Source organism: Cucurbita moschata, unplaced genomic scaffold, assembly GCF_002738365.1.
Source record: "Cucurbita moschata cultivar Rifu unplaced genomic scaffold, Cmos_1.0 Cmo_Scf00006, whole genome shotgun sequence".
NCBI lineage: Eukaryota > Viridiplantae > Streptophyta > Magnoliopsida > Cucurbitales > Cucurbitaceae > Cucurbita > Cucurbita moschata.
Window position 1 is genome coordinate 1279828 of NW_019268522.1, and position 8455 is coordinate 1288282.

The following is an 8455-nucleotide window of genomic DNA, read 5'->3' on the forward strand; positions in this document are numbered from 1 at the left end:
TTTCCACACCCTTATAAATGGTGGTTTGTTCTCCTCCCCAACCAAAGTGGGACATCAAAATTGAGGAAGGAAAGAGTGCCAGCAAGGACGCTGGCCCCGAAAGAGGGTGGATTGTGATGTCCCACATTGGTTGGGAGGAGAAAAAACCACCATTTATAAGGGTGTGGAAACCTTCCTCTAGCAAACACGTTTTAAAGCCTTGAGGGGAAGCTCGAGGTGTCCCACATTGGCAGACGCGTTTTAAAGCCTCAAGGGGAAAGCCAGATATCTGATAGCGGCGGGTCTAGGTTGTTACAATATATTTATATATTATATAAATCATAAATCAGCTATTTTGAAAGGTAGATAAATAATTAGTAGTAAAAAAATATTTAATATTTTTAAAGATAAATATTTTTGAAATAAAATATTAAAAAAAAAAGTAAGATATTTTTTAAAACTTTTAATAAAATTTATTATAGAAAATTTCAAAATTTATAATCAAACCATAATAATAATAAATAAATAAATAAATAAATAAATAATATATAAGGTGGCGCATATTAGCCCATTTCAACTTCCGAGAACGTGGGATATAAATACGTGGGATATAAATACGGGGAAAGAAGCAAAGCAGAGTGAGAATTTACTAATTTAGGGCTTCTTGCTCTTCAAGCTTTACTTAGAAAACTCGATTCCGACTGCAAAAATGGCGGATGGAGAAGAAGCCGCACGGCGTCATTCCGCTCTCAATGACTACCGCAAGAAGCTCCTTCAGCACAAAGAACTCGACGCTAGAGTCCGATCTCGTATGTCCCTCCCTAACTCTACCTTTACAATCTATGCTCCTCTTCTTTACTTTTCTCAATCCTGCTACTAGACGACTCGATGCTTCTTTGCTGATTTGAGTAATTATTTTAGTCTTTGAATCTTCTGCAATGGTGCCGATCCGTAGAATTTGAATTTTGGGCTGTTAATTCATCCCCCCACCCCCAATTTATGAATTTTGGTATTCGAAAGCCCTAGTATTTCCAAAACGCCTTGTATAGAGTTCTGGGGGAAGTGTGAGAAGATACACATGTTCAAGGAGAGAAATTTAGAAATGATCTGTTATGAAAATACAATCACTGTGAAAATTAGAAAACGTTATGCTGGTTTCATGCTTAGCTAGGAAGTTTTGGGGGATCGGTTGTGTTCTTGACGGTTAGTTTATCAATTCCCTTTGCTACATTTCTACAGTGCTTTCCTAAAGCGGTAGCGGAAGCTGAGATTCTTGTTTATTTTATGGAAGGCAGTAAGATTATGTTTAATTTGTGTTTCCAGTGAGGGAGAATTTACGAGGTGCAAAGAAGGAATTTAACAAGACGGAAGATGACTTGAAGTCTCTGCAAAGCGTTGGGCAGATTATTGGAGAAGTTCTCAGGCCACTCGACAATGAACGCTGTAATTCTTCTTTGTTATTACCTGTGCATTTGTTTTGAGATCAAATTCTCTCAACTTGGTTGATATTGTTGGATTATGGCTGCCTTTTTTATTTCAGTGATTGTCAAAGCAAGCAGTGGACCAAGATATGTGGTTGGATGCCGTAGTAAGGTGGATAAGGAAAAATTGACTTCTGGTACTAGAGTGGTACTTGATATGACAACACTCACCATTATGAGGGCTCTTCCACGAGAAGTAAGTTAGATTTTTCAAGGGAAAATAAAAGTTATATAGTATCCTCAAATGTATGATTGCCCTAAATGTTTCGATGTAATTGTATCTGCTAGGTAGATCCAGTTGTGTATAATATGCTGCATGAAGATCCGGGTAATGTTAGCTATTCTGCTGTGGGCGGTTTGTCCGATCAGATTAGAGAATTGAGAGAGTCTATTGAGCTACCTCTCATGAATCCTGAGCTTTTCCTTAGGGTTGGCATCAAACCTCCTAAGGTACTATCTCTCTATCTCTTTGATGGAATTACCAAATTGTAGTTTTTCTTTTACTCACATTATTTGTTCACTTTTCACTTAAAGGGTGTGCTTCTCTATGGTCCTCCTGGTACCGGCAAGACATTGTTGGCCAGAGCAATTGCGAGTAACATAGATGCCAACTTCTTAAAGGTAGAATTTTCTCCATGTGCAGAAAGGACTTTAATATGTCCCTCTTTCCCAGCTAAAATTTAGCATCTAGCTTCTCTCTTCTCTTCGTTGAAGTATAGGTTGTATCAAGTGCCATAATTGATAAGTACATTGGAGAAAGCGCAAGGTTAATACGGGAGATGTTTGGATATGCACGTGATCACCAGGTAAGATTTTATGTGGTATGAACATCTCTATGTATGAATCTATTAAGAGAGCTGTTTCATAGCTCATGCACCATCCTTTTTGTGCTTAGCCCTGCATAATTTTTATGGATGAGATTGATGCCATTGGTGGGCGGAGATTCAGTGAGGGAACAAGTGCAGATCGTGAAATTCAGCGTACATTGATGGAGTTACTTAATCAGCTTGATGGATTTGATCAGCTTGGCAAGGTATGTCCGGATTTTTTGTTTACTGTGTGATGATATGATGTTATATAACTAGCTGAAATGGAAAATATAGGGTCTTAGATCTTGTTGTCGACTGTGCTAAGACTTGATTGTTTGTCTTAGATCTTATTTGGAATTTCTTACAAACATTTTGTTTTCCGAGAGAAATATATTAACTTGAAACTGGTAAAACTGTAGGTCAAAATGATAATGGCCACAAACAGGCCAGATGTTCTTGACCCTGCACTTCTTCGACCAGGGCGATTGGACCGCAAAATAGAGATTCCTCTGCCAAATGAGCAGTCCAGAACGGAGATTCTTAAGATTCATGCAGCTGGAATTGCCAAGCATGGCGAGATTGATTATGAAGCTGTTGTGAAGCTAGCAGAGGTAATCCTGCTAGTTCTTGTTTATTAATTTCTTTCTAGTTGTTTCCACAATCTATGGATGTTTGAAACTCTCGTTTGTCCAGGGCTTTAACGGAGCCGATTTGCGAAATGTGTGCACTGAAGCTGGAATGTCAGCTATCCGTGCCGAACGGGACTATGTCATCCATGAAGATTTCATGAAGGTAATCTTATTTTGTTTTCTCCAGCACTGTATAGCATACTCTTCCTTCGTTGAGATGGGAGAACGCTCTTTCTTCCCGTATTCACTTTTATCATCTTTTGATGTTCAGGCAGTACGAAAATTAAACGAAGCAAAGAAACTCGAGTCCAGTGCGCACTACAGCGCTGATTTTGGGAAGGAGTGAAGTCATGTAATTTACCCTTTAGCAACCGAAAACATTTTCAAGCACAACACATTCCTGACTGGCGAGACGATGCGGGTCCTTGGATGGAGGGAAAACTGATCTTTTCCTGGTATCACTGGTTATCTTTCTTCCAACTATAGGAATGTGCTTGTATCTGATCAAAAGATGGAAGATAATGAATATTTCGTGAAAATATTGCTATTCTTGATCTGTTTTTTTTCCCCTTCTAAGCTTATTAGAGATGACTGTCCACTATGATTGTCATTTACCAAAGCATGATGCCTGTGGCTCAGTTGCTGTATACGGTTGATTGGAAAGTTCATTTATGAACTGTTTTTATTTGTAATATTGCTGCTCTCGATGTACAACCTGGATTTGATGAACTTGATATTGCAGGAAATTTTCTTTTCGGTAGGTGGGTAGGGAATGTTGAGTGAGTAGTAGAGTGTGTGAACCGGGAGTATAACCAATGATTACGTAACAGCTCAAGTCCACCACTAGTCGATATTGTTTTCTTTGGGCTTTCTCTTTCGAACTTTTACCAAGGTTTTTATAACTTGTTTGTTAGGGAGAGCCCTTTCGGGACTTAGCATCCTCGACACTCGTGTCCTTCTCCAATCAATGTGGGACTCTCTAATCCACCCGTTCGAGGCCCAGTCCTTGTTGGTACCCTGCCCCGTGTTCAACCCCTCTTTGCTGGCACATCGTCCAGTGTGTCTGGTAGGAGAAGTTCGAAAAGGAAAGTTCAAAGGGGAGGAGAAGTTCGAAAAGGAAAGTTCAAAGGGGAGGAGAAGTTCGAAAAGGAAAGTCTAAAGGGGAGGAGAAGTTCGAAAGGGAAAGTTTAAAGAGGATAATATTTATTAACGGTCTAGTAGGAGAAGTTCGAAAAGGAAAGTCCAAAGGGGAGGAGAAGTTTGAAAGGGAAATCTAAAGAGGACAATATCTATTAGCGGTCTGGTAGGAGAAGTTAGAAAAAGAAAGTCCAGAGGGGAGGAGAAGTTCGAAAAGGTAAGTCTAAAGAGGACAATATTTATTAGCGGTGAGTTTGAGGGTTACAAATTACGTGTCAATTTTTCTTCATTACGGCTATGGAATAGAGGTTATTTATTTTTTATTTTTAATGTAAACGAAGTCTTATAGTTTTAGATCTTTTGAATTTTAAGATTAGAAAGATCTTGGGTCAATGGTACCCTTTAAAAAAAAACTAAATTAACCTATTTTCTTAATTTAAAAAGTCAAATCCATCAAATTCTAGCATCACTATTGAGTTTTTTCACCGTGATGTTTTTGTCTCGAAGAGTGTCATCTAAATCTAAATCTAAAATCCAAAATTAACACCTTTAACCCTTAAATATAATTTAATAATAACACCGCTTTTTAAGCTCTGTTGTCAAGAGTCAAGAATTAAGAATCTCAACAACATATACTTTGAGCATAAGCTTTCATGATTTTGTTTTGGACTTCCCCCGAAAAGCCTCATACCAATGGAGATAGTATTTCTTATCTTCCACTAAATTAACCAAGGTGAAACTCACTCCCAACCTCGAACAACCCCGAATACTTTCTATCGCTTTTCTTTTCCTTTTTTTTTCCTTCCTTTGTGCTATATACAACCTTCCAAGTTTTAAAGGCCAAACGTAAAGGATTTTATGAGCTCAATCTAATCTAGAGGAAAGAATAAAAAATCCACAAACCTTTCAGAAAGAGTGAGTTATACTCCTTTAAGAAAACACACATCCAAATCTAGTTAAGTTAAGAGTACAATCAAATTAATTTTCACCTACCCACCTACCCAAAACAAAGTTTCCTGCAATATCAAGTTCATCAAATCCAGGTTGTATATTGAGAGCAGCAATATTACAAATAAAAACAGTTCATAAACTAACCTTACCAATCAACTGTAGGCAGTAAACTGAGCCACACAGGCATCATGGTTTGGTAAATGACAATCACAGTGGACATTCATCTCTCAGCTTGGAAGAAAAAAGAAAAGATCAAGAACAGCCATACTGTTTTGAAAGATTCATTAGCTTCCATCTTTTGATCAGATACAAGCACGTTCCTATTAGTTGAAAGATGAGCGCCAGTGATACCAGGAAAATATCAGTTTTCCCGCCGGGAAGGAATGTGCTGTGCTTGAAAATGTTTTCGGTTGCTAAAGGGTAAATTACATGACTTCACTCCTTCCCAAAATCAGCGCTGTAGTGCGCACTGGACTCGAGTTTCTTTGCTTCGTTTAATTTTCGTACTGCCTGAACATCAAAAGATGATAAAAGTGAATACGGGAAGAAAGAGCGTTCTCCCATCTCAACGAAGGAAGAGTATGCTATACAGTGCTGGAGAAAACAAAATAAGATTACCTTCATGAAATCTTCATGGATGACATAGTCCCGTTCGGCACGGATAGCTGACATTCCAGCTTCAGTGCACACATTTCGCAAATCGGCTCCGTTAAAGCCCTGGACAAACGAGAGTTTCAAACATCCATAGATTGTGGAAACAACTAGAAAGAAATTAATAAACAAGAACTAGCAGGATTACCTCTGCTAGCTTCACAACAGCTTCATAATCAATCTCGCCATGCTTGGCAATTCCAGCTGCATGAATCTTAAGAATCTCCGTTCTGGACTGCTCATTTGGCAGAGGAATCTCTATTTTGCGGTCCAATCGCCCTGGTCGAAGAAGTGCAGGGTCAAGAACATCTGGCCTGTTTGTGGCCATTATCATTTTGACCTACAGTTTTACCAGTTTCAAGTTAATATATTTCTCTCGGAAAACAAAATGTTTGTAAGAAATTCCAAATAAGATCTAAGACAAACAATCAAGTCTTAGCACAGTCGACAACAAGATCTAAGACCCTATATTTTCCATTTCAGCTAGTTATATAACATCATATCATCACACAGTAAACAAAAAATCCGGACATACCTTGCCAAGCTGATCAAATCCATCAAGCTGATTAAGTAACTCCATCAATGTACGCTGAATTTCACGATCTGCACTTGTTCCCTCACTGAATCTCCGCCCACCAATGGCATCAATCTCATCCATAAAAATTATGCAGGGCTAAGCACAAAAAGGATGGTGCATGAGCTATGAAACAGCTCTCTTAATAGATTCATACATAGAGATGTTCATACCACATAAAATCTTACCTGGTGATCACGTGCATATCCAAACATCTCCCGTATTAACCTTGCGCTTTCTCCAATGTACTTATCAATTATGGCACTTGATACAACCTATACTTCAACGAAGAGAAGAGAGAAGCTAGATGCTAAATTTTAGCTGGGAAAGAGGGACATATTAAAGTCCTTTCTGCACATGGAGAAAATTCTACCTTTAAGAAGTTGGCATCTATGTTACTCGCAATTGCTCTGGCCAACAATGTCTTGCCGGTACCAGGAGGACCATAGAGAAGCACACCCTTTAAGTGAAAAGTGAACAAATAATGTGAGTAAAAGAAAAACTACAATTTGGTAATTCCATCAAAGAGATAGAGAGATAGTACCTTAGGAGGTTTGATGCCAACCCTAAGGAAAAGCTCAGGATTCATGAGAGGTAGCTCAATAGACTCTCTCAATTCTCTAATCTGATCGGACAAACCGCCCACAGCAGAATAGCTAACATTACCCGGATCTTCATGCAGCATATTATACACAACTGGATCTACCTAGCAGATACAATTACATCGAAACATTTAGGGCAATCATACATTTGAGGATACTATATAACTTTTATTTTCCCTTGAAAAATCTAACTTACTTCTCGTGGAAGAGCCCTCATAATGGTGAGTGTTGTCATATCAAGTACCACTCTAGTACCAGAAGTCAATTTTTCCTTATCCACCTTACTACGGCATCCAACCACATATCTTGGTCCACTGCTTGCTTTGACAATCACTGAAATAAAAAAGGCAGCCATAATCCAACAATATCAACCAAGTTGAGAGAATTTGATCTCAAAACAAATGCACAGGTAATAACAAAGAAGAATTACAGCGTTCATTGTCGAGTGGCCTGAGAACTTCTCCAATAATCTGCCCAACGCTTTGCAGAGACTTCAAGTCATCTTCCGTCTTGTTAAATTCCTTCTTTGCACCTCGTAAATTCTCCCTCACTGGAAACACAAATTAAACATAATCTTACTGCCTTCCATAAAATAAACAAGAATCTCAGCTTCCGCTACCGCTTTAGGAAAGCACTGTAGAAATGTAGCAAAGGGAATTGATAAACTAACCGTCAAGAACACAACCGATCCCCCAAAACTTCCTAGCTAAGCATGAAACCAGCATAACGTTTTCTAATTTTCACAGTGATTGTATTTTCATAACAGATCATTTCTAAATTTCTCTCCTTGAACATGTGTATCTTCTCACACTTCCCCCAGAACTCTATACAAGGCGTTTTGGAAATACTAGGGCTTTCGAATACCAAAATTCATAAATTGGGGGTGGGGGGATGAATTAACAGCCCAAAATTCAAATTCTACGGATCGGCACCATTGCAGAAGATTCAAAGACTAAAATAATTACTCAAATCAGCAAAGAAGCATCGAGTCGTCTAGTAGCAGGATTGAGAAAAGTAAAGAAGAGGAGCATAGATTGTAAAGGTAGAGTTAGGGAGGGACATACGAGATCGGACTCTAGCGTCGAGTTCTTTGTGCTGAAGGAGCTTCTTGCGGTAGTCATTGAGAGCGGAATGACGCCGTGCGGCTTCTTCTCCATCCGCCATTTTTGCAGTCGGAATCGAGTTTTCTGAGTAAAGCTTGAAGAGCAAGAAGCCCTATTGTTTCCAAAATTTAAAAATGTCTGTCTGCCCCTATTTATTTATTTATTTATTATTAGTATTAGTATTTTTATATTACTATTTTTTTAAAATTTCTACCTAGCTAATTTAAATTTCAAAATAAATATAAAAATATTTATAATTATTTATTCGAATAATTAACTCCGGCTCCGGAACCTCGTAAACTATTGGTCGAGCATCTTCGCTTGTTCGCCTCATAAACTCGAGTGATCCATCCGGTAACAGCAACGGGAGAGGGCTCGTAGCCCCCCCTCTCCCTTCGGTCTCGCCCTGAGTTTATTTGTTTCACGCAAATATAAAAAAAATAGTTATTATATTTTCTTTTTATGTATTATTCTCATTTTATTATGCACGTCACATAAAGAGGGACTTGTATGAGATGAAACTCTCACTACGGTTTTGG

General features: G+C 38.5%; 2 protein-coding genes across 4 annotated transcripts; one reads left to right on the forward strand and one right to left on the reverse strand.

Moving 5' to 3' along the window:
- Positions 1-591: 591 nt before the first annotated feature.
- LOC111444149 (26S proteasome regulatory subunit S10B homolog B-like) lies at positions 592-3592 on the forward strand. Of its 2 annotated transcripts, XM_023082127.1 has the most exons (10): positions 596-788; positions 1303-1422; positions 1520-1656; positions 1749-1910; positions 1995-2081; positions 2180-2266; positions 2356-2493; positions 2689-2880; positions 2963-3061; positions 3170-3592. In XM_023082127.1, exons 1-10 carry the CDS (start codon positions 689-691, stop codon positions 3242-3244), a joined length of 1197 nt encoding a protein of 398 aa, XP_022937895.1. In that variant the 5' UTR covers positions 596-688; the 3' UTR covers positions 3245-3592. The 2 variants fall into 2 exon arrangements, with proteins under 2 accessions (XP_022937894.1, XP_022937895.1); XM_023082126.1 differs by having other exon boundaries at positions 592-788; positions 2963-3592.
- A 1472-nt stretch (positions 3593-5064) lies between these two features.
- LOC111444150 (26S proteasome regulatory subunit S10B homolog B-like) lies at positions 5065-8049 on the reverse strand. 2 transcript variants are annotated; one of them, XM_023082129.1, is made up of 10 exons: positions 7878-8049; positions 7244-7363; positions 7010-7146; positions 6756-6917; positions 6585-6671; positions 6400-6486; positions 6173-6310; positions 5786-5977; positions 5605-5703; positions 5065-5496 (listed from the first exon to the last, which is right to left on the reverse strand). In XM_023082129.1, exons 1-10 carry the CDS (start codon positions 7975-7977, stop codon positions 5422-5424), a joined length of 1197 nt encoding a protein of 398 aa, XP_022937897.1. In that variant the 5' UTR covers positions 7978-8049; the 3' UTR covers positions 5065-5421. The 2 variants fall into 2 exon arrangements, with proteins under 2 accessions (XP_022937897.1, XP_022937896.1); XM_023082128.1 differs by having other exon boundaries at positions 5065-5703.
- Between the last annotated feature and the right edge of the window lie 406 nt (positions 8050-8455).

Bases quoted from the DNA above. Each gene is read 5' to 3' on its own strand.
- LOC111444150 (XM_023082128.1), bottom strand. From the start codon at position 7,977: ATGGCGGATGGAGAAGAAGCCGCACGGCGTCATTCCGCTCTCAATGAC. The intron at 6,918-7,009 runs GTAAGTTAGATT...TGTATCTGCTAG, and splicing joins TGAGGGCTCTTCCACGAGAA to GTAGATCCAGTTGTGTATAA. The intron at 6,311-6,399 runs GTAAGATTTTAT...TTTTGTGCTTAG, and splicing joins GATATGCACGTGATCACCAG to CCCTGCATAATTTTTATGGA.
- LOC111444149 (XM_023082126.1), top strand. From the start codon at position 689: ATGGCGGATGGAGAAGAAGCCGCACGGCGTCATTCCGCTCTCAATGAC. The intron at 789-1,302 runs GTATGTCCCTCC...TTGTGTTTCCAG, and splicing joins CGACGCTAGAGTCCGATCTC to TGAGGGAGAATTTACGAGGT. The intron at 2,267-2,355 runs GTAAGATTTTAT...TTTTGTGCTTAG, and splicing joins GATATGCACGTGATCACCAG to CCCTGCATAATTTTTATGGA.